Source organism: Malus domestica, chromosome 14, assembly GCF_042453785.1.
Source record: "Malus domestica chromosome 14, GDT2T_hap1".
NCBI classification, from domain to species: domain Eukaryota; kingdom Viridiplantae; phylum Streptophyta; class Magnoliopsida; order Rosales; family Rosaceae; genus Malus; species Malus domestica.
The window spans coordinates 4,778,550-4,806,010 of record NC_091674.1 but is presented as its reverse complement, the minus strand read 5'-3'; the positions used below and the strand labels follow the sequence as shown (position 1 = coordinate 4,806,010).

The window sequence follows — 27,461 nt, the reverse complement described above, 5'->3', positions numbered from 1 at the left end:
AACGCCACCTTTGCAGAGACTGGCTAGGTTGTTCCTTGGATGGCAGGTCACGGTGTTTAATGCACCCAAAGCCTCAGCTGATGGTTCATTGCTGAAATGGACTTCAATTGTTCCTTAGCAGCAGACAGTCTGCGCAGAGTTAGGTCATCATGCTTTGGAGAAGAAGAGCTAACTAGGTCACGGGTACTTGGTGGCCATCATTTTGTGTATCAATTTTTCTGCTGGCTATCCCATGCCCAAAATCTATGGCCATGGACTCTAAGGTCACTTGGGCAACCTGCATCATAGTACGTAACTAAGTACAAATTATAGAGATTAAAATTACATCTTGAATGTGGATCAGTTAGATTCTTACCTCTCCTGGTAGGGTAGTGTTGCTGGCAAGGTCCAAGTGGTTGGTAAAGACATGGTTAATGCTAGGATCTCATCCACCCTTTGCCTCAAGGGAAACAGCTTCCTACATAATATCAAACTAAACATGGTAAATACCAAAAATATATATGACACTGGACGAAAGCCGCCCTATAATATAGAAAACCCACATCATAAAAATTTAATTTCATCTCTTGCCAAACCCACACGGAAAGGGATCCTTTCCGGATGCCTTCCACCAAATCCACCCAATCAATCAATTCGAGCCCTTGAAATTTGATCAAACAGCTACAAACAGGGGCCTTTTCAAAAGTTAGGGTTATTATACAAAATGGGCCCTGAGATTTGCATGGTCAATAGAAATGGTCCCTGAGATATCAAATCAATAGAAAGGGTCCCTGAGATTGTCCACCATCCATGATTTAGGTCATTCCGTTAAAAACTCCGTTAAGTGTCCCGGAGCTCTTGGCCAAAAGTTTGGACAATTTTCAAAGCTTCATAACCCAATCATTTCTTAACCAAATGCGACCCATAATATATCAAAATGAAGATAGGAAAGTGTAGAATAAGATTATACCTATTTAGAAGTCCAATGGTTGCCAGAGATGGCTAGACAATAGCCTAAAAAGTGACTGGTCAGAGGAAAAACTGGAAAACTTGCCGGAAACTGGGTAAACTTTAAACGTTCATAACTTCTTCAATACTTAACAAAATCGAGTGATTTAAAAATGAAAATAATAGTTCTTGATGAGACGAAGAGAATTATACCTTTTTCGAAGGCTAACTCGCCGTGGTTTGGTCGGACAACGGGTCGAAAGTGGCCAACCATTTTTGAGTTAGCCACTTTCAAGCCGTTTTTTGGTCCAACCACGGCGATTTAGTAGTAAAGATATACCATTCTCTTTGTCTCATCGAGAAGTATCAGTTTCGTTTTTGAATCACTTGATTTCGTTGAGTATTGAAGAAGTTATGAACATTTAAAGTTTACCCAGTTTCCGACGAGTTTTCCAGTTTTCCTGCGGACCAGTCACCTTTCAGGCTATTTTTCGGCTATCTCCACGAATCATTGGGCTTCCAAATAGGTATAATCTTGTTCTACACTTTCCTATCTTCATTTTGATATATTATGGGTCGAATTTGGTTAAGAAATGATTGAGTTACAAAGCTTTGAAAATTGCCCAAACTTCCAACCAAGAGCTCCGAGACACTTAATGGAGTTTTTAACGGAAGGACCAAAATCATGGATGGTAGACAATCTCAGGGGCAATTTCTATTGATTTGAAATCTCAAGGACCATTTCTATTAATCATGCAAATCTTAGGGACCATTTTGTATAATAACCCTAAAAGTTATAATAACTTTAGCCGTTAGATCAAATTTCAAGGGTTCGGATTAGGTGATTGGGTGGATTTGTGGAAGGGATCCGGAGAGGATCTCTTTTCAACCCACACTACCCAAAACAACCACAGATGGGAGATTTTGAGAGAACGATTGGATTGAAAAAGGACAAAAAAAATAATTGATTGAGAACTCAAATATAAGCAAGCTTAGGCACAAACTTAAACATCCTAAAATGGACTAAAAAAATTAGTATGTCATTAATGTGTGATAAAAAAAAATCACTTGGTGGCTTAGACACAACAGTTTACTTTTTGGGGGACCAAAAAGACCTACAGAGGCACTTCAACCTCCCCTTAATCATTATTGTGTGAATTACACGCTTCAAAAATCTAATCCAAAATGTACACGAATAAAATATGAGTTTATAATTCGTTTTCAATCAGTGAGTCATTTCGTAGTGGTTATAGGATGACCGTTATTCAATGTATAAAAATCACAAGTGCTAGACCAATTCTGGTGTAGAGTTTTTTTTGTAAGATTATTTTCGTGGGGGTAATGATATTAAAATCATTGCAAGTTGCATCGAACAGATAAGTAAAGGGTCCAAACCAACCATGTATAAATAATCAAGTTCTTCAGAATAATCAGAAGTCGTCCAGAAAAATGTGGGACTGCGCGATTTAACTATTTGATCGTTCTTTAGTAAATAGTATAGAAAAAACAGGGTCATTGTCTAAAGAAATGTTTTGGGAAAGGGCGGATGTAGAGAACCTTTCAACTAGACAGTAAAATATTATGGGATAAGTTTAAATAATTAGTTTAAAGCCATCTAGAAAGTCGTTGAAGAAATATCACACTTTTCACGAATCAGGTTGATGCTCCTTAATTCTACATATGACAAACGGAAATTTTATTTAAACCCATGCAATCTCTTTTTACACCCAACTTAAAATTTTGAATGTTAATTATCTATTTTACCCTATTGCATAATTACTATTAAGTACAAAATAAAATTAATAATAAAACTAAATTTATCAATAAACCCTCTCTCTCTCTCTCTCCTCTCTCTCTCTCTCTAAGATCACGATTCACAATCTCACTCTGTTCTTCATCAGTGTTATTAAACCCTAAAATTCTTTTCTTGTTCTGGTTTCTATTTAGCTGAATTCTCAATAGGGTTTTCTCGTACCAGGATTTGGATCAACTTTTGACTCTTTTAAAATTCGGGTTTCTTTTCCTCCTCCTTGCAGATAAATCTGAGAGCTGAGAGAGAAGCTTTTATTTTACAGGCTGGGGTTGGTAGATGATTGTGTTTTCTGGGGCAGTGTAAGCTTTGGTCAGAGACCCGTCAGGACAGAGCTGGTAGGTCGGCATAGAAAAACAAAAGAGAGGACCTTGACTGGTAGATGAGAGAGATGTAATCAAAACCCTAGAAAATGAAAATTTTGTACCTACACGTCAACGGAAAAACAAATTTTCAAAGTTAAACACAAGTGTGGGTGAGAGATAAAAAAAAAAGAACTCTATCTCTGGCCTTTCTTTTTCCACAAGTCACCGAACATTTTTTTGTCAGAGCCCTTTCTTTTACCACTACCGAATCCATCGTCCAAGTCATCAGCTGGTGACCCCACAAAGCCGATGTAGCCACCAGTTGATGGCTCAATTACTCTACCATTCATCTCCACACACCCGGCAAGTACAGCAGCATATGCTGCCTTTCTCCACTGCTCTGTTTGCACTCTCATCTTCTTCATCTCCGCTTCCAGTGCTTCCTTTGCTCTTTCCGTTGCTTGCAGTTTCTCGTTCAACTGACCTGCATTTCCCTTACTTATTTCCAGCTCTTCTTCAAGCTGATTTAATTTCAAGGACATTTCCTTTTCCTTTACTTGGGCAGATAAAATATTTAAGGCCGCTTCGTTTAGCTGATTCTTTATACCCTGACTTTCTTCACCAGACACTTCTAACTGCTTTGCTTTCTCTTCCAACTCAGCTCTTAGCATTTCTATCTCATCATTCTTCAACGCTAGGTCAGGTAAGGCTGAAAGTTTCTCTGCTTCCAAAATCGATGTTGCTTCATCTGATTTATCAACTTGTTTGGTTTCATCTTCCACCTGATCAGTCTCACTAGGTTTAACCTTCACAAGCCAGAATTTGAGTTTGATGCAGTTCATCTGGAGTTGGAACTGTTTAGCCCTGAAATTGCTGAAAAGCCTTATGTAGTTGCATTTAACAAAATGGACCTTCCAGATGCATATGAAAACTGGTCATCATTCAAATAAAATTTAGAAGCTCGTGGGAATCGTGTTTTTGCATGACTACAGTGAAAAGATAGGGTAGTCCTGAAGTGAGCTCTGCTGCTTATGAGCTTCTACGAGAAAATAAAGTGGCCGAGGAGGAGTTCCCAGGTCTATTTAGCTTCTAAAAATCAAATGGGTGTAAAAATAAATCCAACATATTGAATTGGATTTATGGGGGTATATTAGGTATTAAATTTGGGTTTAAAGAGATATTAATAGTTTAGTTAAAAATCAAATGGGTGAAAAGAGTAAGTTGGATGTAGAAATAGGTTAGATGAGTTTAAATAAAATTTCCCTTTGACAAATGAGTTTATAATATTAAAAATAGCAAATTATAATATCAGACAACGTGGCATATACGGGTTCATATGTTAATTATTTGAAGTACAGATCTTCTTTGGATCTAAAAAAACTGAGTCTAAAGATCAAATGATACGAATTCTTGAAATTTGATCTAACGGCTACAATTATTATAACTTTTAAAAGGATCCCTTGCTTTTAGCCGTTGAATCAAGTTTCAACGGTCTGAATCATTTAATCCTTAGACTCAATTTTTTTTAAATCCAGAGAGAATTTGTACTCAATTATTTGAGGGTTCTTTCAGGGTGATCCAACAACGTGAAAATTGAAACAAAGTTATTAGATTAAGTTGCAATGTATCAAGGTAATGACGGTGTGTGTGAGTGTGACCCACAAGACTCATTATTTTATGAATTCTGATCCTCTGCATGTTTTTTTCCCTACCACACTATTTCGTTGAGGAGAAATGACAAGGGGCTCCCTCATTCGAACCACCAACTCGGCTTTGGTATACATTTTGCTTGGGATCAAAAGTATGTTATTGCCTCAACGCCTCGTGTGGTACCAAGATTACGGAGAAAATGAATTTTTTGAGGCAAAACGATAATGGTTTGATTAGCATTTTATAAAAACAGTACAAACTTCAAATAGAATATCCTAGATCAAATTCGAGTAATCCTTAAACAAACAGTTTCAAAACAAAAAATAAGGCTAACTTGACCAATCTAATAGCTACCATATCGGAGGATCTTCGAGTGTGACTAGCATGATAACACATCTAACACTCCAAAGCCAAAAGTACTTTAATCTCAGCAACTAAAAATTGAATCACTTCAAATCCGCCTCATGAGAAACTCTACACACAAAATTGCCAGCAAAACTAGTAAAGAGCACTGTTTACATATACAGGCAACGCCAACTTCAAAGAGGAACTGCAAAAGAAACAAATAGTGACCGGTACAATAAGAACTCTGCACACAAAACTACCAATGAAGCTATCAGTTGCATCACGGTAAACCCTATCAACGCCACCATGAGACATAAAAGAAAGACACAAGCTCAAAAAGGCAAATTTAACATGGACAAAAGCCGCATTATACCTAGATAACCCACACCATAAAAATTCAGCTCCATCTCTTGCCACATCCCCACACTATCCAAACAACCATAGAGGGAAGATTTTGGGAGAAAAAATGGACTGAAAAAGGACAAAAAAAATAAGTGACAGAGAACTCAAATCTAAGCAAGTTTAAATTCGTGAAATCACGGTAAACCCTATCTAAGCAAGTTTAGACACAAACTATGAAATCCCGTTTCCGGAATTTCAATATTCTTTATGTATCTCGTAGTTTAAATTCGTATTTCGCGATTACGATATCTTTATTAGTTAATTTTAATTCCGTTTATTTTAGGAATATTAATTGATTGGTTATCGAGTTTGAAGTTTCATAATCAATCTTTAGCATTTGTCGACCTTTCGAAGTTACAACTAGTGTTTTCAAATAGATCTCGAAACCACGAACGCATAGGCGAAAGCCGTTTGCGAGTCCGGATTATAACAGTATAGTTACGGACGTTCGAAGTTGTGATACTATAGATTTTAGGAATTATTTATCTCCCACTTTGTGGGTAAGAGACCCAGACCGATATTTGGTTTAAAGGACCAATTAGTTAGAAGAGGGAAGGGACCAATCAGATTTTAGAAAAAGGGAAGAAAAGAAAAGAGGGATTTTTCCCTTTCCATTTCTGTTGACCGTACACCCACGATAACACCTTCGACCTGGTTCTAATTCCAGCCATTTCCACCATATTTTCAAGTGATCTTCAACCATCCCACACCTGCCACCTCTTCCATTACCTCCCATCTACCATGTCCACCCAATTTCGAAGGAATTTTAAGCCCAAAAACTGTATAAACTATGCAGGTGCTTGGAGGTTTTTCACGGCGATTCTGCTGTTCCAACGAGTTTCTCCATTCACCACCACCCTTAATAAACTTCCCTTGGACCTAGGAGCAAGACCCAATCAATTGTAGGGGCATTGGAACACCGATGAAGTTGAATCGAAGAAAACCCACCTTAGGGTTTCCAACAAGTGCGAGCCAATTTGGAGCCTTCCCAGCCAAATTGGACTTAGCCACAGGCAGTGATAGAGTGTGACGCCTTGACTCTCGTGTTAGGGTGCATTAGTGCGGACTCCAGGTGAGTGACTTTAATATATGTGATATTGTTATTACCCTAAAAACTCCCATGCTAGTATACTTTGTGTATACAACATGAATTTCTAAAGTTATGTTTTATGCTAAATAATTGTTTTTATAAAGTTTACCATTGATCGATTTTATGAAATGTTATGTGACTTGCTTATTGAAATGTTTATGAAATGTTTGAAAATATATATTTTGAAATGTTTATTAAATTGAGGGCTAGTAAGAGACCATGATCCTGCTTGGTTAATCTGTGATAGGGGATCACTAATGGTCCTACTTGGTTAATCCGTTATAGGGGATCATATTTTCTAAGGATCGTGCTTGGTTGATCCGCGATAGGCGATCCTTGTATCTTTAGTATGGCCATACACACACTTAAGGATGATCATGCTTGGTTAATCCGCGATAGGGGTCACTGCCTACTTGGTTACTGCAGGGGTGGTTCTGCTTGGTTAATCCGTGATAGGGGGCCACTTCCTGTTTGGTTACTTATGTAGGCTTCGGCTGAACTATGTCACTTTAGCCTTAGTTTTTAGTGTTTTCGTAAACTATAGTTTCGAGAACCTTGAGTTTTGACTTAGAAAAGCCGTTGGATGTCTAGGTGACTCATTCGGAGATATCAAAGGTTTGGTACTGATTTCTTATGAATGTTTTATATTCGAGGTTTATAAACTGTGATTGATGGTTGGTTTTATTATTATTATCACATGCATTGTATTATTGTCACTCACACGAGCTTCGCAGCTTATCCGGGTTGTTGTTTGCTCGGTGCACCATTCTGATGGTGTAGGCATTGATCTTATAGGTGACAGGTCTGAGTAGCTTTTGAAAGGTACGTGGATGGGGTAGCAGTGCAGTTATCAGAGACTTGGAGTGTTAGGTTACCCCTATATCCTCTCTTGTACTTTATCTTTTGGGACTTTCTTTTGAGCACCTTGAACTTGTTCTTAGTCTAGCGAGGGTTGTACTTCTTTTCGGGATGTACATATTTGTAAATATCTTGTGGAGAACTTAGTCATCTCCATATTATTTTGGTTTATTAGTTAAAGTATTTCCTTCCGTAATTTATGCCGTATTCGACGAACGTTATTTCCCCTTGTCACATGTCAATTCTCAATGTATGTCGGGATCGGGGCGTGATACAAACTTAATCACCACAAAAGGGACTAAAATGATTAGTATGTCATCAATGTGTGATAAAAAATTACTTGGTAGCTTCTCCACAACAGTCTATCTTTTGGGGATCGAAAAGACTCCCAGAGGCATTTCAACCTCTCATTAACCATTATTGTGTGGTACACACGCGTTAAGAATCTAACCCAAAACAGACCGTGTATAATATATGAGTATGAAATTCGTTTTCAATCAATAGGTCATCCCTGGCGTGAGGGCAATGATATTTTTTCAGTAGGTCATCCCTTACTGGAATTGTCCCCAATGTATAAAATCACGAGCGCTAGACCAATTCCAGCGTAGAGTTTTTTTTTGTAAGGTTATTTTCGTGGGGGCAATGATATTAAAATTATGCACACATCACACAGAAGACAATCCCTTCTTACTTGCATGTTGCAACGTACAGATAAGCAAAGGGTCCAAGCCAACCATGTCACAAAATAAAAAATCTTCTAAATAATCAAATCCCATTTTTAAGTATTTTGAATGTCTCATTTTTCTATTTTCTGAAAAGTACTTTTAGAAAAGTAAGCAACCATGTCATTCTTAATTAAATTGTGATTTTAAAGAGTTTTAGAAAAGGAAAGCATAATTTCAAGTATTTTGAATGTGTTACTATTTTTATATTTTGACTTTGTAAAGATAGATAGATAGAATATAGACAACGGTATTTTTGAACCACATTATTGCTAACTTAAAACTCATTCCCCTTCCTTTAGTGTAGAAAATATTGTTTTTTCCATAAAAAAAGAAGGTATTTTTGAAAAGTAATCAATCACGTCATTAACAAGCGAGAAAAGTCTTCCAAAAGCCACATAACGTAGCACCAATATGAGTAATTGCTTTAAAGAAATCACAAATGAAGCAGCCCAAGGAGAGCACCAAAGCAGCGGTTGTTGCCTTCTCTAAATGGTCCCTTTGTTCTTCTCCAAAGAGACTCTTAAACTAACCAGATTTTGTTATCATGAAGTGGAAACATGATAACTCGTAAATAACTAACCATTTATATTATTACATGTATTAATTATGATTCAAAAATAAAATTAAATATATGCGGGTCAGTTTGGTTAACCGCACCCTAAAAATTTTGATAACCGATTGCCAAACCGATTAAGGTTGGTACGGTTTGGTTTAGCCATCGAAAATTAAAAAAAAAAAAAAACCAAACCAAGCTTCGGGTGGGATTCAAGCGGTTTAGTCGGTTTTTTTTTTTAAATGCCCAGCCCTATGTTCTGCGTATAACCCAACATAATTTTTTCTCTTAATAATTAAGATCCCCATAAGCAAATTCATTAATTATACTTTACAAATTTTACATTTTCGAATTCTTAAAATGTTCCTATTGCATGTTTGATGTACACAATTAATTCTATGTGGGTTCTTATGTTCGATTCTTGCTAAAGGTAAATTTGAACCCCATTATTACTAACTCATTGTGAGACTTAGCCCACTCTCCACCCCTTTAATGTAGATAATATCATTTATTCAAAAAAAAAATAACAATCTATCTTTTACCTTTTAGTTAGTCATAATTTTTTCATTTCTCCCCTCAACTCGGAGATAAAGAGTTATGTATTTCAATACAACCATACGTAATAATCGAGCCCTTACTCCTATATATACGTGTGTGTATGACAAGGTGATAAATCAACTTAAGCCTTTACCCAGTTCAGTAAAAATCATTTTGCCTCTAGCTTTCTAATGATAGTTGCAAAAATGGATTCTCTCCCTTATTCAAACTCTATCGCTGCTGGCCTGTTCACAGTAATCATCGTGTTCTATTACTTATCTCGAAGATGGAGAGCTGCCAATCACAAGGGCAAATTATCACCACCAGAAGCCAAGGGTGGATGGCCTATATTTGGTCACCTTCATTTGTTCGGAGGCCCCACACCTCCTCACATAACTTTGGGAGCCATGGCGGACAAGTACGGACCCATTTTCACTATCCGCCTTGGCGTCCAACAGTCGTTGGTGATAAGCAGCAGTGAGATCGCAAAAGAATGCTACACAACCAATGACTTGAGCATACTCGGTCGCCCAGAGATGGTGGTTGCAGATCACGTTACCTACAACTATGCCATGTTTGCGTTCGCACCACCTGGCCCCTATTGGCGAGAAATTCGCAAGATCGTTACCTTGGAGATGCTCTCAGTCCGGAAGGTTGAGCTGCTCAAGCACATTCGAGTGTCGGAAGTGGCTACTTTCTTAAAAGAATTGCACGAGCTTTGGAGTACAAAGAAAAAGGACGGCTCGAAAGATGGAGTGGTTGTAGAGCTAAAGGAAGTGTTTGCGGACTTGATGCTGAACGTTATTCTTACAATGGTGACCGGAAAGCGGTATTCGGTGGCTGCCACTGCGGATGAGAAGAAAGAAGCACGTAGGGTTCAGACTGCATTGAGGGAGTTCTTTGATTATCTGGGCATGTTTTTGGTGGGTGATGCGGTTCCTTATCTGCGGTGGTTGGATTGGGGTGGACATGAGAAGGCAATGAAGAAAAGTGCAACGGAAATGCACGCCATTATTGCAGAGTGGCTTGAAGAGCATAAGCAGAGGAGAGCAAAAGGTGATGCAAAAGGAGAAAAGGACTTCATAGATGCGTTGCTTTCTGTGCTTGATGGTGCAGACCTTGGCAGTTTCGATGCTGATACGATCACCAAAGCCACAAGCCTGGTACGTACACATAAAGATTTTATTTTTACTTTTCAATACTTATAAGCTAATTGCATGGTCTACAAAAAGAAAATGAAAACATTAGACAAGAATTTTTTTTTTTTCTAAACAAATTATGTCCAATTTTATATATGACTCATGTGACCTATTTGTCGGCTCACCAATGGGTGATGGTAGAGAGATTATCTTCTTAGACTGTATCTGTAGACCACATGGTGTGGCGATGGTTAGATTCTTTCTTTAAATCTTTAATAATGAAATCTAACCATCAATCGTCACATTCTTTGATTTACAAGATGTGATTTAAAAAGATAATCACTCTAACATTTTCGTCGAATGTATAAATGTTAATCAAGCAAATATTCCTTGGGCAGAATATTATTGCAGGAGGTGGCGACACCACCATGGTGCCATTGATATGGGCAATATCATTATTGGTGAACAACCCTCAAGTTTTGAAAAAAGCTGTAAACGAACTGGACACCAAAATAGGCAAACAAAGAGTTGTGAGTGAGGAAGATATAAGCAACTTGGTCTACATCCAAGCTATTGTAAAGGAGACGTTACGTTTGTATCCAGTAGGACCATTATCAGGGCCGCGTTTATTCACCGAAGATTGCACCATTGCTGGCTACCATATCCGAAAGGGCACCCGGTTGATCCCGAACTTCTGGAAGATCCAAACTGACCCGAAAAATTGGCCTGAGCCATTCGAGTTCAAGCCAGAGAGATTTCTTACCACACACAAGGATGTTGATCTGAAGGGTCGGCATTTTCAGTTTCTTCCTTTTTCAAGTGGTAGAAGATCATGTCCTGGTTTGACATTTGGTCTTCAACTGGTGCAATTTACATTGGCTAGTTTTCTTCATGCGTTTGAAATCTCAAACCCGTCGAGTGCACCAATTGATATGACAGAGAGTTTTGGAATAACCAACGTTAAGGCAACTCCACTCAATGTTCTCATCAAACCTCGCTTATCTTCTGAACTTTATGGATAAAAGAAGAAAATACAGAATATTATGTGTAAGATATGAATAAGAGATTTTCGTTGTTATAAGTTATGTATAATTATGATGTAAAAATGCCTCTCGCACACACGTTAGTGCGTGTGGAGAGGCTAGTGTATAATTATGTGTCCATCTTTGTAATCGTAAAATCAATAAATCAACTGCCCATGTAAGATACAAAACCTAGCAATAATGAGTGTTTGAGAATGGGTATATTTAGCAATAAAAAAGTACCCCAAAAAAGCCTCTATTTACATTTTCAATTGGGCTATCTTTTGGGTCAGTTGCCTCCGGATTTTTTGTTTTTCAATTTGTTTGTTAAGAACCCACCCATTTGCCAGTACACAAACAGGACAAATTAAAATAGTCCATCTGCGATTATTATCAAAAAGCGAATTTTGATTAGGTTTTTCTTATTATTGATTGAAAAACCGAGAGATTTTCATTACATTAACTTGGGTCTAAACTGCTCTGAAGTGCAAAATTTGCATAGCAATGATATGTTTACTGCTTAAATCACTTTGCATATCAGTAATGTGATATTTCTAGCATTATTTGTAGGGCAGAAAAGAAATCCAAGTAAACCGAATTCGATCCGAAAAATTTAAGCCCAACTTGAGAAAAGCCAAACCTGAAAATTCCAAATTATTTGTTATCGAAACCAAACAATTCTTAAAACTTTGGTATAAAAATTTATATGTACTAAAGGCTAAAGCTCAGCAGATTAGCACTGTTCATCATGTGAGAGCGAGTACTGTTCACCAACCGTTAAAGGGGTGGAAATGCCCTCGATTTCTGCTTTGGTTCCCGTACTGTTTACACTTTGCTACAGGAAAAAGTCAGTTTTGTCCTTCTCGTCCTCGCGTATGTCATCAGCAAGCAAATCAGGTTCGTCTCTCGCTCTTTCTCTCTCACATTTTTTTTTTCAATTTGGGACGTGCTGTCTTCTCCTTTTCCATCTCCATCTCTGCACAACTTGCCAAATCTCTCCTAGGAACCTTCCACCCTGTCGTTGTTTTATCCGCACCAATGGCTTCTTTTTGGTTAGCAGAGGGACGACTATTCAAGGATTCACCAGATCCATTGGTAGTATTCACCCCAGCCCACAGAGGAAATGAAGGCACAAGTCCTTAGGCGCCTTGAAGCAAGTTTGGCACTCATCTCAGTCTACGCGTTTGCAAACCATTTGTGCTTCAGGTATATAATTTCAAGTTTTCCTTTTGATTTTCTATTGATGAGAGTTTTGATTTTTTGTGTGTTGTGAAGGTTTTGTGTTGGAAACTAAAATTACAAATTTTGTTTTGTTTGGATTTCAGACAAGAATCACTCACCAAGACATTGCAGGGCACAAATGTAATACCCTGAAAATTTTAAAATCTATGATTATGTGAAATTTTTTTTTTTCGAAAAGTGAAATGACAAAAATGTTTCTCGTTAACTAAACATAATTATACGAGGATGTATTTTATCCTCATATATTTTATCAAATTTCTTGCATATTTGGATCGAGCTCGTAGGCGAAACCGTTCGTGAAACGGAGTTATAATGAAAGAGTTACTAACGTTTAAAGTTAGGGACATTTTTGTAATTTTGGCTTGATCTGGATGGCACCAGATCTCTGAAGCCATTATCTGTGATGACACATGGATGGTTGGTATGAAAAGGAGAGAAGAGAAATGATAAAAAGGAGGAATGGCACCGGCCAATGAGGGAGAAAGGAAAGGAGGGAAAGAAGGGAAGGGAGAATGAGAGAACCGGCCAACCCGGTTTCTCCACCTGACCCGCCAAATTGACCTGCTCATATCTCCCATACGAACTCCATTTTGGGTGATCTTGGTGTCCATGGAAAGCCCTTGACGAGCCCTACATCTCTGTAGTGTTAGATTTCCCAATTTCTTTCCCATTTTTCTAGTTCAAAGCCACAAAGTCCATGACTTTTCCGGCAGCTTTAATCTTTTCCAGTGGCTCTGGTGAGATTCACCATCGATGACTACCACCAAAAGACTCTTCTCAACCCCAGGAGCAAGGCCCAAGCCTTTGATGAGGTGACGAAGTTCATTTTGGTGACAAATAGACAACTACCCAAATCAAGGGTTTCCTGTGGGTTCGAGTCAATTTGGAGCCCTTTCCGACCAAATTGGACTTGGCCATAAGTATAAAGTTTGCTCTATTCTTTGAGATCTTCATTTCTATAAAATTTGAGAATTTTTGGAAATAGTTGAAATTTTCAGGTGAGTCGGGGTGGCCGACCGCCACCTGCGGCGGTGCGTGGCCAAAGGGTCGTCGATGCTATTTTTAGGCTAAATTGGATGCCTTGATTTCTGTTTTGATATTCGTATGATGTAGGTTGATTGTTTTGATATTCGTATGACGTAGGTTGATTGTTTGAACCTAAATTCACTATGATACCTTACTTGATCAATTTATGAATCAGCGATCCGACCGTTGGATCGTCACCAAAATTTGAGACCTTATCATACGTAATATTTGAGGACCTTAGGAACTTACGGATCAGAAATCCTACATAAGGATCTTCCCAAATTAGATTTGCAAGTTTGTAAAATAAAACGTTGACCGCCACTTGATTTCGTGATTGGCGGAGATCCGACTGTTGGATCGGAATGAAATTTTAGTATGTTGTTCTAGAAGAATAAGGTGAACTATGAATGGCTTGATCCCTTCATTTAGTGTACGTAGGCAGTCTAACCAAGATGTTAGATGCAGCCATAAATTAAACAAAATGATTATTTTTTTTAGTGTAGTTAGTTAGAATTACAATTAACCATTATTTTATTGTGGCCTACCTGTGTGTTTGGCTTCTAAATTAGAAATTTCGGGTTGTTACAACAAGGGTACAATTCGGACTAGGGATATGCAGGTATATATTGATTTGATTTCTGTTGTATTGGTTGAAGCTTTGTTAACAATACTAGAGTTGTTAAATTTGTCCACCATATACATTCACCAAATTATGTCTCAATATTGTTTGTTACTCAGTAATGGGGTTTCTTAAGGTAGACTGTTATCAAGTTCAATTTTTCTAATTTTCTTTCTGCAAATTATTTTTTGTTTTAGGAATTGCAGCCGTATTATTTTAAGTGATTGAAAAATGGATTTGGTGATTCTCTATTTTTTTTTCTTTTAATATTTTTATTAATTGCCTTATATAACTTTTTTGTAGGTTTTTGTTGCTGTAATTTGTGTTGAATTGAAAAGGGTTCGAGGGTTGCTACTTCGAGCCATGAAGCACACGGTATGAAGCCATTTGCTGCTACTTGGTGATAGGAGCATTTTTATGCGACTTAATTGGCTTGTTCTCGTACGTTTACGTTGTGTTTCTTTAGTTATTTTAGTGTTTAAAGTCACTTTTATGTGTTTTCAGGTTTTAAGGACAAAGAATGCATACATGTGCATTTTGGAGTCATTTGGAGCAGTTTTTGTGCATCAAATGGATTGCATATGCTTGGAAGTAAGAAGATGGACGAAATTGAAGATCAAATGAGCATAGGATTGAATGATGATGTGAGAATTGGATTCAAGACAAATAAAGAACGAAGTGTTCAAAAATAAGCAACCAGCCGTGTGCTCCACCCTTGCCATTACTCTTCCTTGCCGTGCAAGGAAGAGTCATTCTTTCCTAAATCTTGCATTTAAACACTTTCCTAATCTACTTTAAAGCCTTGCCACACCTTTTAGCTTATTTCCTTTAAATTTCTGATTTGTTTCCCTAAATTGTAGAAGCTTTAGACTTAATTTCTGTTTACCTAGTTAACCTAGGATTTTATTTCCTTTATCCCTTTAAATAAACCCCTTGTTGCAGCAAACACATGGCAAAGAGAAGAACATTGCAGCACACACATGGGAGCACACGGCATGGGCAGAAAAATGGTGTGTTTTATGGTTGAAATGATGAAGCAGGTGTGTGTAAATGTAAAGGGGAAAACATGGCAGAAAATGTGTGTGTTTTGTGGTTGAAATGATGCAAAGAACATGTGTGTGTGCAAGTGCAACAGCTAGGATGATAACATGGCAGCAAACACATGGCAAAGAAAGCAAACACATGGCAAAGAGAAGAACATTGCAACACACACATGGGAGCACACGGCATGGGCAGAAAAATGGTGTGTTTTGTGGTTAAAATGATGAAGCATGTGTGTATAAATGTAAAGGGGAAACATGACAACTCACACCCACACAAGCTACACATGCAAAGGAAATGGAATGGTCCTCTCTCAAGCCTATAAATACCACCTCCCATATTCATCAAAGATAACAGATTTTGATCCCTTACCTTAGCCGCACCTCTCCATCACCATTCTCTAAAAATTCAGCCAAACACCACCCCTAGCCACACCACCCATCAACCCTAAACCTTTCCATACCATTCCCCATCCATTCTACACCATAAAAACCACCCAAAACCTGTTCTAAATCTCTTATGCCGTGACTATTGCAAGGAAGGAAGGAGAAGGAACATCTTGTGTCGTGCCTATGCCCAAGCCTTGGGAGTGTTGGAGCGTTTCTAGGTGTTTTCTATCTTTGATTTCAATGTTTAATTTAAGTTATCTTTGTGTAATTGCGAGCATGAGGAACTAAACCCCTCTTAGTTAGGGGGTGATTCGAAACTATGTTCATGCTTGCAATATGATTTGATTACATCCAGTTGTGATTCATAAGTTGTGAATTCAATTTACTTATCCGTTCGTATAAAAACTGATTTGTGTATGTTGGTTGAGAGTGCACGCCTAATTTTCATGCATGAATTTGACGCTAGAATATAAGGGAGTTTCACCTAATCGTTATGAACTTATATTCACAAGTAGTGAAGGTTGCTAGTCACAATCACGTTAAGTAAATTCTTGGCATAAGTTTCATGCAAATCATAGTAACGAGTGCCTCGTCAATGCTTATGTTTTTCATAGAACTTAATGATTCTTGCTTGTGTCTCTATTATGGAATTCATGTAGGGAACTTGTAGGGAATGTTTTGGGTTGTCGTATGCAATCATCCAACCCAATAACTTGTGGAAAAACTGAGGGTTAATTAATGCAATTCACGGTTAATTTGGGGCGTTGAGTATTCATAGTTTATCGAAAAGCAATTGGAAATCATTTTGTATGCAAGTGTGACATGTGTGGAGAAGAACCTCCTAGCTAGCCTTCCATCCATAAGTTTCATTCAAATTCATTTACAATCTGTTTTGTTTTACAAAGTTTGTTTTGTTTTCAAATTCGTCAAGAACCAATCTCCCATTTATTTCAAAGTGTTAGATTAGTTAGTAATTACTATAGTTTGTGTTTTTTGTAAGTGTCTTGAGTCAAGTCATAACCCAATTTCGTCCAATTTAGTGTTAGGTGTTCAAAACTGCCCAGAAAGTGTTTTTAAGGCAGTTTTGAGTGTTTATTTGCTGTTTTGAATCTTTTTTATTATCTTAGTATTTTAAAGTATAGTTTTGCATTCTTTGAGTCTAGTTTGGTGTTTTAAACTTTGTTTTTACGTTTTCAAGTCAGTTTCCAAGTGATTTAGCAATCCCTCCTAATCCCCGGCCTAGAACGATCCCTACTTACATACTTTACTACATTTGATAAAAAGAGGGTTTAATTTGTGTGTTAAGTTAATTTTTGCATCACTTGGGTGCTTGGAGAAATCATTTTGGAGCAGATTCGTGAGATTAGTGGGTATTTTTCTTAACCCCTCTTTTTGTTTGATAAGTTGTGTGTTTATAAAATATGATAAAAGTGGCTGTAAGAATATTGATTTTTTGGGAATTTTTTGTCAATGTCGTTTGAATTAATTGCAGGGAATACTTTGCCTTTGGGTTTTATATTTCACCAATGTAAGTTTTTAGTTTAGGCAAGTTGGTGATGTTAATTTATATCTTGGGTAAATCATTCAATTCGTTATTTTTATTGTTTAAATTAGTTCATATGAATATTGATTTCGATTCGACATTGAATTATATCTTGGATAAGCAGTAGGTATATATTTTTCAAGAATACTAATTAATTACATACTACTGCTCACCGATTTGTTAAATTCATTCAAGTGTTTTTAATTTTTTAGTTAATTAAATTACAAATAAGTATTATGGCCTTCATTTGGTACCAATCAATCAAGAGAGATGAGTTGTTTGAATGTATCATTTGAGTTGTTTGAATGATTTTACTTGAATTAGAGTCTCCAACAAGGAGAAAGAGAAGGAAATGAATGGGAGCAAGGCAGAACATGGAGCAAATGAGCGCATGAGAATTTTATGTTCAGTGGATTTGGGGAGAGGGTGGCCAATCATTTGAAAAAAAAAACTCAGGTATATGGTTGTTCCTCTTCGAATTACATGAAATGGCTGCATATTTGTTACTTTTGTGTCAATTATTAGAAAGAATGCACTGGACATGGACATTCTTTTAGACATAATTGACAGGAACATTAAAATGGTTAATTATACTCTACTCTCAGTTATATTTTTCACCTCACAATGTTACTTTTCCTTCTTTTGCCATGGTAATTTAAAATGGTAGTGCATTATAGTAATAGTTATATATTTGATTTATCACTTGGAAATTTGGTAATTATTTGGGCAAACAATCGCGAGGTAAGACGAAAATGGGTTCAGTTATGTGTTCATTCAACAATTCCAATAATATTTGTCTTCTAACACTGTTAACTTACTGTGGTGCTTAAAAGATTGTTAAGCATGTAGTTTCCAGTGATCTCTGGTCCCTATATATGCACTTTATTTGTATATTAGTTTCACTTAGTTAAAGATTTTGAAAAACTCCATTTAATAAATCCAAAATGTGTATTCCTTTAGGGGCAGTTTAATAACCATTTGGTTTCTAGTTTTAAGATTGAAGTGATATTTCATTTTTAACGCTTTTAATTGATTCATGTTTATGTTTGGATCAGGAAAGAAACATTGCTAACGATGTACCTATGACGATGCAACGTTGATATGCTTATGTGTCAATTTGATCTGACTATTTACCATACTATATGCCGATTTTATTTTATAATTTTTGGTTTTTCTTTGATTAGTTGGGGATTTTCAATCAAATGATGAATCTTTAGTTTACTTGGGTAAGCATTTTTTCACATATAGTTTGGCTGACCATTTTAACCGTCAAATCATGTTGTTTTAGTTCATGCTACTAATCATGCATTCGGTAGATTTATATATACAACAGCATTTAAATGCTAATCGATTACTAACATAATGCGGTCTTTACAGGAAAAGCAGTGGATTCTTAAGAGGGGCTTCAATGTACAGAAGAATTATAAGGTCTTATTAGCTATTCATTATTTTATATAATAATTTAGACAAAATATCGATGAGAAATAATATATATACCAAATAAAAATCTCTAAAATCTCTTTGTTTTGTTTCTTCTCTGTTTATATTATAAGACTGTTTTAATTGCTTTGCTTTGTTTTTCTCAGTTTCTATTAGATGTTCTTTGCAGATATGAATAGTTATTTTATTTTATTTTTTTTGGTTTTTGAAACGAAGCAAGTGATTTTTAGTAAGTTTTTCCAGCTGTTGTAGATTCTGCCTTTTGTTGATGAGATCTAGGTATTTAGGGATTTCTGGGTTTTTTTAGCTTTTGAGTGTTGGGGATTTATCGGTTTTTTTTTTTTTTTTTTTTAATTGTTGTTTGCTGCCCTTGGATTTTTGAGTTGTTAAAATTTATAATTCATCTGAATCGTTTTTAATAAATCAATGTTATCACGTAAACCAGTTTACATAGTGAAACTTTATATTGGTTTTTTTTCAATGGTTGTTGAACCGTTTCTGTTTTAGCTCCTTGCTGAACTTGAGGTCGATTAACAACTGCAGAACCAAAACCTTCTCTTTTGGGACATTTTGGGCTGATGTGCCCAAATTCACCATAAGTGTAACATTCGAGGCCACCTTGCCTTTTGCTTGGTCTTCTACTGCCACTTGAACTTTCAGATTCTTTTCTCACCTTCGTTTTACCCTTGTTTCCTCCTGATGCACCAGTTGAGGCTTTCTTCTTCAAAAAGCTAAGATGGTCTTGCTCAAGTGCATAAGCAGCATCTACAATGTCCCTATAAGTCTTTGTTCCTTGACCCACAATATACCTTCTGATGCCATCTTTCAAGCCCAACATAAATTTTATTGCTTTCATATTTTCATCACCTACTAGAGCCTAAGCATATTTACCCTACTTTGTATACTTAGAGACATATTCAGCCACTGTCATATTGCCTTGCTCCGGCTTAAAGAATTCTTTAATTCTTGTTCGTTTCAGAGCAACCGGAAAGTATCGATCATAGAAATGTTGCTCGAAATCATTCCAAGTCATTTCTTTATCTGTATTTTGATCACATACGGTATCCCACCATGAGTCAGCTTCACCTTCCATTACATGAGTAGCTAACTTAATTCTATTCTTAGCTGGCACTTTCAAAATATCAAGCTTCTTTTTTATGTTCTTGATCCATGTCTTCGCCTTGTCAGAATCAGGTGTACCACACTTCATAGGCTTCAATTTCAGGAAACGATCGAGATAGGTAACTTCTCGCTCACTTTTTTTTTCTTCCTCATTTCGCTTGGGTAGATCGACATGATGCTTATCAGGGGCATTTTGTTGTGTGTGAGGGTTGTCTTCAAGTTGTGACGGCATCTTGTTAACAAAATCGATAACTGAAACAAAATGCATGTCTCAAGAAAATGTATATCGAAAGAAAACAAATGACTCAAAGAAAACAAATGTTGCAATAATTTTGAAATACCAAATTTTTTTTTTCTGGTTGCTTGTTATTTTAAAACATGTTATAAACCATGCTCTGATACCATTTTTTCTGTCACGACCCAAAAATGTAACACGATAGCGCCGCGAATCTTAAAAACGCATGAGAGTTGTATGCTCCATTCTTAGAACATGACAGTTCTCCTGTATCTTTAAGATACGCAAGGCCTCTAAAATTAATATCAAAATAAATATCATAGTTCAAGTAAAAATCATAACATTCAAACCATTTCATAAGCAACCTTTTTACAACAAAAATCCCAAAAGTTTAGTTTACAAAAAGCCAAAGGAGTGATAGGTTTAGATAAATATATACAGAAGCAAAAGAGGCTATACACAGACAGTTTTCACTGAAACCAGAAAATCAATATTTACATTTCAAAAGCTGATTTTCTGACTCGAAGCTTTGAGGTTGACAAGCTACAGCCGCACACCTTAGTCCAACTCTTCCATTATTTCTCTCACCGCACTTGAAAATGTAAGGGTGAGCATCACATACAATCATTTGCACCCCTTCGGGAGGCACCCTAGCTAGGTTTGAAAATAGATATACCCTTGTACTATGTATAAAGGAAACAATTTGCACAACAAAATGCTTTGGCACGAGTTAAAATTTATTTCATGCTCATAATTAGTGGGATCCTTGCATTCTTTTGTCCTGACAACCAAACACGCAGCCAACTACCGTACCTAAAATAAAATTCTCAAGTAATATCAACACGTGTCCACTTACAACCTATACCACATAGACACAAGTACCCTCCCTTTAGGTGAATGGTACAAGTCCGTTTGTATAGGACCCTCCAGAGGTTTAGGGGATCGAAGCCCAAGGTAGTCACACAGCCCCTTCACTCTCAAGTTGTCATTACAATATAGAGTAACATAAATCACATGCTAGAAAAATCAAACTCCTTTTCGTAACATGTAGTTCTAACAACGACAAAAAATCCAATGCATAGCTTGCACATATCCATATTTACATATATAATACATACCGAAAACCACTAACCAGGGTGTGAATTCCCCTACCTGATATTCCAAGCTTCAGGTTCTAACTCTTTCCACATTTGTCCACTCTTATCACTTGATCTTGCTTAAGCAAACAAAGTGCCTAATCCGAAAAAGAACATGTCAATACACAATTCACATCCACCAACATATATTAATACTTCTCAATTCAATCTGCACAGTGCATGTATATACCCAAAATAACCAAATCCAATATTTATTCACATGAATCCCAGTTTAATTAACCTTCCATGAAATCCATTCAGAAGCCATATCTCAGATGCCATCTAACAACCAATGCACAATTGAATTCCATAACTCCAAATCAAGTAAAATTTTGCCTCTATCTTCGTCAATAATATTGTTCGACCAGCCTTGAGACTTCCAAAACTCTCAATCAACCATATAGCACTTCAAAAATGAATTTTCAAAGTTATTAACATGAAATCCCCAACTAAAATATAATTTCGAAGTTGCAAATAAGCTTTGAATTCTTACCTTCTTTCGTCGAGCTTGACGTTGTGATCATAGAGGTAAAAACGGATTGCAATTTTGATGTCTAAAGATTAACCTATACATTTTTCTTTCTTCGACACCTAAAGAGAACCCATGGTTGTTTCTCTTCCTTTCTGCCCTTTTGGAAGCAGTGCACCGAAACACCTTAAGATGAAGGGATCATCTTATACACACATGTTCTCCATTCCTTGTCTTTTTTTTTACACACAACCCACTTTAACCCATCTAAACCTTCACAAGCTCCATATAACTATATAAAACTATATATATTTTTTTTTATGGGGTTTTACAGAGATTGTCCACTATCAATCAATTTGGTCATTCCGTGAAAAATTATGTTACATAAGGATCAAAATGACAATTATACTATCAATTTAATAAACAATGGGCAAAAATGAAATTAAGGCTGCAACATTATATGAAAAATGTTAAGGAGATTTTTTAAAATGAAATTTTATATAAATCTCTATCACCTCACAATTTAACGTTATTTTTTGTGCGAATATTATAAAACATTATGCAAAAAATGAGGGGTTAGAAAGTTCACACAAAGTCACACTTTTACGAGAATATCCTTAACATTTCTTATATTATATTGTACACAAACGAGAAAATATTATTGAATTGCGAGAAAGGCAGTGAACAGTGGGAATTTGGTGTCATGGTATCAACAAAAATATTAGGTCAAAACTGCCCCTCAACCAAAAAAATCCAAAACCAGCCCAATATAATATATCAAATAATGCAGGGGTAATTTGGTAATTTGATTATCATAAAATTTAATATAAATATAAGTGGGAAGAGAGAAAAGAATAAAAAATGAAAAAATGAAAGGATGAGTGAAAGTTAATGGTGTCCGCGTGAATGGGAAAGAAAAATATAATAAAAAATAAAAAATAAATCATGAATATTGTGTTCAAAACATCCTATAAGTCGCGCGTAACGTGCTATGATTTAAAAATGTCTTTTGCACGTGGTTGTTTAATGGCATTGTAGAAAGGAAGAATAGGACTATAGTATAAATGGCTAAGTCTATGATACATAAGAAGAACATGCCCTATACATTTAGTGGTGAAACAGTGAATACTATAGTGTACCTATTGAATAGGTGCCCTACTAAAGCATTGGACAAGAAGACTCAATTTGAAGTGTTCAATGGCAGAAAGCCATCTATGAAGCATCTAAGAGTGTTTGGCTCAGTGTGCTACACCCACATTCCTAAACAACTAAGACACAAGTTGGAGAAATCATGTAACAAAGGTGTTTTTGTGGGCTATGGTACTAGTGAGAAAGGGTACAAAGTTTACAATCTGTCAACTCAGAAGATAATCCTGTCAATAGATGTTATCTTTGATGAAGACTCAACATGGAATTGGGAAACAAGTTTAGAAGAGAAAGATAGTGTCTTTCTACAACTTGACCTCAACAATGGGCAAACAAGGCAGCCTATGGAAACCTCAATTCAAGAAGAAACCACAGAGAATGGTGACACACAAGGGTCTCCACAACAAGCAAGCATGAGTCCACAACCAAGTCAATCATAGATAACAACTCCAAGTTCAATTCCAGTGAGGTTGAAAAGCTTGGATAAGATATATGCTACATGTAACTACTGTGTAGTGGAACCAGAAACATATGAAGAAGCTGAGAAAGACAAAGCTTGGAAGAAAGCAATGAAGGAAGAGCTTAAAATGATTGAGAAGAATAACACTTAAGAACTTGTCAATCGACCAAGTGACAAACCTATGATTGAAGTGAAATGGGTGTACAAAGTCAAGCTCAACCTAGATGGTTATGTGCAGAAGAACAAGGCAAAATTGCTAGCAAAACGCTACTCACAAAAGCCTTGTGTAGACTTCAATGAAACCTTTGCACCAGTAGCAAGGTTAAACACCATAAGGACTTGATAGCCCTAGCAGCCAAGAAGGGTTGGAAGCTGGATCAATTGGATGTTAAATCTGCATTTCTAAATGGAGTGGTAGATGAGAAGTTGTTTGTGGAACAACCTCAAGGGTTCACAGGTCAAGAGTTTCCAGAGAAGGTGTACAAGCTAGGGAAAGCACTCTATGGCCTAAAGCAAGCCCCGATGGTACAGTGAGATTGATTCTTATTTCACTAAGAAAGGATTTCATAAAAGTCCTAGTGAAGCTACACTCTACACCAAGACAAAAAGCAACAATAAGACACTCATTATCTCAATCTATGTGGATGATGTTGTCACACTGGAAATGATGCTACAATGATTGAAGAATTCAAAAAAGAGATGATGAAGAGGTATGAAATGAATGACCTAGGCCTCTTGCGTCATTTTCTTGGCATTGGGGTAATTCAAAAAGCTAGTAGCATCTTCATTCATCAAAGAAAGTATGCTGAAACTTTGCTTGAAAAGTTTGGATTGAAGGGATGCAAACCGGTCTTTACACCCCTATTGCAAATGAGAAGCCTAAGGATGGTGGAAGTGAACCTATGGATGCTAGTCTCTACAAAAGCATTGTTGGCAGTCTATTGTACCTAACTATAACAAGGGCGGATCTAATGTTCTCAGCAAGCCTACTTTCTAGGTTTATGCAAAATCCTAGCAAAATACACATGGGAATAGCTAAGAGGGTCCTAAGATATATGCAAGGAACACTTGATTATGGGATCAAGTATGAGATGGGGAAGTCAACTATCCTAATTAGATTGTGTGACAGTGACTGGGGTGGCAGTGAAGATGATAGCAAAAGCACATCAGGCTATGCTTTCACCTTTGGTTCAGGTGTGTTTTCATGGGCCTTTGTGAAGCAACATAGTGTTACATTGTCCACAGCTGAGGCAGAGTATGTGAGTGCATCAGAAGCTACAGCTCAAGCTACTTGGCTAAGGTTTATACTCAAAGACTTTGGCGAATTGTAGGTTGAAGCCACACCACTTCTGCGTGACAACACCTCAGCAATTGCCATGGCAAAAAACCCAATATTTTATCAAAGAACAAAGCACATCAAAAGAAGATATCATTTCATCATAAAGGCATTGCAGGACAACACAATCAAGCTAATTTATTGCAGCACAGAAGATCATATCGTAGACATTTTCACAAAAGCATTACCGAATGAGAGATTTAATTACCTGAGGGGAGTGTTGGCTGTACGTTTTTTAAATTTTGAAACTGTAAAAGAAATGGTAATAGTGTTTCATTTGTTTTACTTCGGTCTCATCACGGACCTTATTCACAAAAAATAAAAACTTGACACATCTGTTGCTTTTTAAAGTTCGGATAGATGGTATTCTCACTAACTGTAAAACTATCATCGTAGACTGCTTGCATTTGATTTGATATGTTTGGATCGAATTAGCAGAGTTATAATTTGAAATTTGTTAATAAGAACCATGTATTTTTTTATATATGCTTCTTTCCGAACCTTATTCTCGTTTTTCTTGTATATTGTTGCAGACACACAACACAAGTTCAGTGGAATTGAAAGTGACTGGGGATACACAAATTTTATTCCTCTTACTGAGTTTTGGAACCCTAGTAAGGGTTATGTGGTGAATGATAGAGTCATTATTGAAACTGAGGTTACTGTACTTGAGGTTGGCTACACAATATTCCCTCCAGCCATCATGAAGACTTCAAATCCCCAAGAGTTGGCCAAAAATTCTGAGGTATTACAATTTCAATATGTTCTAAAACTGAACCCTTGTATGAAACCCTCTTTTGGGGATAACCACCTACCTTTACATAGGAAACAATTCTCCCTAAGGCTGAGACAAATGAGACTGTTGGAAGCTAAACAGCTTCTGAAGTCAAGGGATCGAAGGCAACAAGGAGCTCCCGAGCATGGCTGTTGTCTGCATTGAAGAAAGAAAGAAGAAGAAATAGGGTTTAGCCTCCAATGACTAGTTTCTTTATTTAAATGTATGTGTGAGTGACAAGTGTACACTCCAGATTAGATCACTTAAACCCAATGAAGGGTTAGGATTTAATCTAGGGTAGTAAGGTTGAAATGGTTGTTTAAAGTTTCTTATCACCCACTCTCTTAAACAAGTATGGGCCTTGGCAATGCACCATACCCAACAACATTTCCCCTACTTAATGAAATTATGGCTGCTGCATTCTTCACAGCCTTTGAAGCTGTCAATCACATCTCCATGTTCTCTCCATTCTCTGCTATTCTAACCCTAAGAAACTAATTATAACACTTAATCAAAAGCACCTAAAACAAGCAAACTTCAACAGAGACCACAGCATTAACTATTTTTTCGCCAACCTCTCAGTCCCAGGCAGAGCCTACTCCACCCAAAGAGGTAATAATTAAGAATCCAAAATCCATATAAAGTTTAATTTTTGTTCTGATCTTTGGATTGCGATGCACGCTGCCCATGTTAGCTTAGAGTCCAAGACATCTGATTTTGGAAATGAGACAGTTGGCATGGAAATTGTAAAGCAAATGGAAGACCTTAAAGGCCCTTCTTTGAAAGATAACTTGACACTGATGAGACTCTTTACTGCTGAATAACTACTTTAGTCCCTTTCTGCCAGTAAACCATCAGCTGAGGCTTTGACTACCTTAGACACTCTGAGCTTCTACGTAAGGAGTAGCCTAGTCGCTCTCTGCGAAGGTAGGGCTTATGAAAAGTTCACTTCAGCATTGAAACTTCTTACTGAACAAGGAATGATCCCATCAACGATCACTTCTGTGCTCAAGGATATTCTTGAGTCTTTGGATCATGAACAATAGAACTTTTACGGGATAATTTCTTGTATTGCTTCTTTTGAAATATATACATGTACAATCATTGTTCAACAAGGAAACAAATAATAAAGCTTATAAACAAACCTACCTAATAAAGGACTCCTAGTATTTACATTTCTTTTTTTCCTAATATTGACTCACGACTAACATTCCCCCTCAAGTTGGTGCATAGATATCATACATGCCCAACTTGACAAGTGAGTCATTAAACTTTCGACTACATACCGCATGAGTTAGAACATCTGCAAGTTGCTCCTCCGAATTCACAAATGGTATTAACACAATCTTCCTCTCAAGTTTCTCTTTAATAAAATGTCGATCAACTTCCACATGTTTGGTCCTATCAAGCTGTACCGGATTATCAGCTATATCTTTCACTGATTTATTATCACAATATAGTCTCATGGTCTCCTTTGGCTTGAACCCAAGCCCCTCAAGAAGTTTTTAAAGCCAGAGAATCTTGCAAATGCCGTGAGCCATCCCTCTATACTCGGCCTCAGCTGAGGATCTCGATACCACCTTCTGTTTTTTACTTCACCATGTAACCAAATTTCCTTCTACAAAAGTAAAATATCCCGAAGTAGACCGTCTGTCACTCACACTTCCTGCCCAATCAGCATCTATGAACCTCAACCCTCAAATGTCCATGCTTTCGATATAAAATTCCTTTTCTAGGTGCAAACTTCAAATATGCTAAGATACACATAACAGTAGCCATATGATCTACACTCGGTGAATGCATAAATTGACTCACTACACTCACTGCATAGGCAATATCTGGTCGTGTATGAGCCAAATAAATTAGTCTCCCTACAAGTCTCTGATATCTCCCTTTATCAACTGATTTCTAATTCGGATCCAAACATAGATGATGTTTTTCAACAATAGAAGTATCTACTGGCTTACATCCCAGCATACCAGTTTCTTTTAACAAATCCAAAACATACTTATGTTGTGACAAGAAAATACCTTTCGAAGATCGAGCAACTTCAACTCCAAGAAAATACTTCAAATCCCCTAGGTTCTTCATTTCAAACTCAGCCGCAAGATTACTCTGT

At 36.8% G+C, this 27,461-nt stretch overlaps 3 protein-coding genes across 5 annotated transcripts; 2 read left to right on the top strand and 1 right to left on the bottom strand.

Annotated features, from left to right (window-relative positions):
• Window positions 1-3,236: 3,236 nt before the first annotated feature.
• Window positions 3,237-3,884, bottom strand: LOC139191112 (interactor of constitutive active ROPs 1-like). Its single transcript, XM_070811662.1, has one exon. The coding sequence runs from the start codon at window positions 3,882-3,884 to the stop codon at window positions 3,237-3,239; it is 648 nt and encodes a 215-aa protein (XP_070667763.1).
• Window positions 3,885-9,333: 5,449 nt separating this feature from the next.
• On the top strand, window positions 9,334-11,635 carry LOC103453750 (strychnine-10-hydroxylase-like). Its single transcript, XM_008393318.4, has 2 exons — window positions 9,334-10,365; window positions 10,740-11,635. Exons 1-2 carry the CDS (start codon window positions 9,394-9,396, stop codon window positions 11,361-11,363), a joined length of 1,596 nt encoding a protein of 531 aa, XP_008391540.2. The 5' UTR covers window positions 9,334-9,393; the 3' UTR covers window positions 11,364-11,635.
• Window positions 11,636-12,110: 475 nt separating this feature from the next.
• LOC103453749 (ubiquitin C-terminal hydrolase 12-like) lies at window positions 12,111-25,788 on the top strand. 3 transcript variants are annotated; one of them, XR_011575447.1, is made up of 7 exons: window positions 12,111-12,260; window positions 12,424-12,569; window positions 12,689-12,725; window positions 17,550-17,679; window positions 18,601-18,651; window positions 19,852-19,904; window positions 25,101-25,788. XR_011575447.1 is itself a non-coding variant. In XM_017336919.3 (7 exons), exons 4-7 carry the CDS (start codon window positions 18,632-18,634, stop codon window positions 25,438-25,440), a joined length of 333 nt encoding a protein of 110 aa, XP_017192408.3. In that variant the 5' UTR covers window positions 12,274-12,569; window positions 12,689-12,725; window positions 17,550-17,679; window positions 18,601-18,631; the 3' UTR covers window positions 25,441-25,788. The 3 variants fall into 3 exon arrangements, 1 of the variants encoding a protein (XP_017192408.3); XM_017336919.3 differs by lacking the exon at window positions 12,111-12,260 and having other exon boundaries at window positions 12,274-12,569; window positions 25,101-25,312; window positions 25,393-25,788; XR_003768328.2 differs by lacking the exons at window positions 12,111-12,260; window positions 19,852-19,904 and having other exon boundaries at window positions 12,274-12,569.
• The last annotated feature ends 1,673 nt before the right edge of the window (window positions 25,789-27,461 follow it).

Coding starts and splice junctions, on each gene's coding strand:
- LOC103453749 (XM_017336919.3), top strand. CDS start 18,632: ATGTACAGAAGAATTATAAG. Junction 18,652..19,851: donor ATGTACAGAAGAATTATAAG/GTCTTATTAGCT, acceptor TCGCCTTGTCAG/AATCAGGTGTACCACACTTC. Junction 25,313..25,392: donor AGTTGGCCAAAAATTCTGAG/GTATTACAATTT, acceptor ACCTTTACATAG/GAAACAATTCTCCCTAAGGC.
- LOC103453750 (XM_008393318.4), top strand. CDS start 9,394: ATGATAGTTGCAAAAATGGATTCTCTCCCTTATTCAAACTCTATCGCT. Junction 10,366..10,739: donor TCACCAAAGCCACAAGCCTG/GTACGTACACAT, acceptor TTCCTTGGGCAG/AATATTATTGCAGGAGGTGG.
- LOC139191112 (XM_070811662.1), bottom strand. CDS start 3,884: ATGAACTGCATCAAACTCAAATTCTGGCTTGTGAAGGTTAAACCTAGT.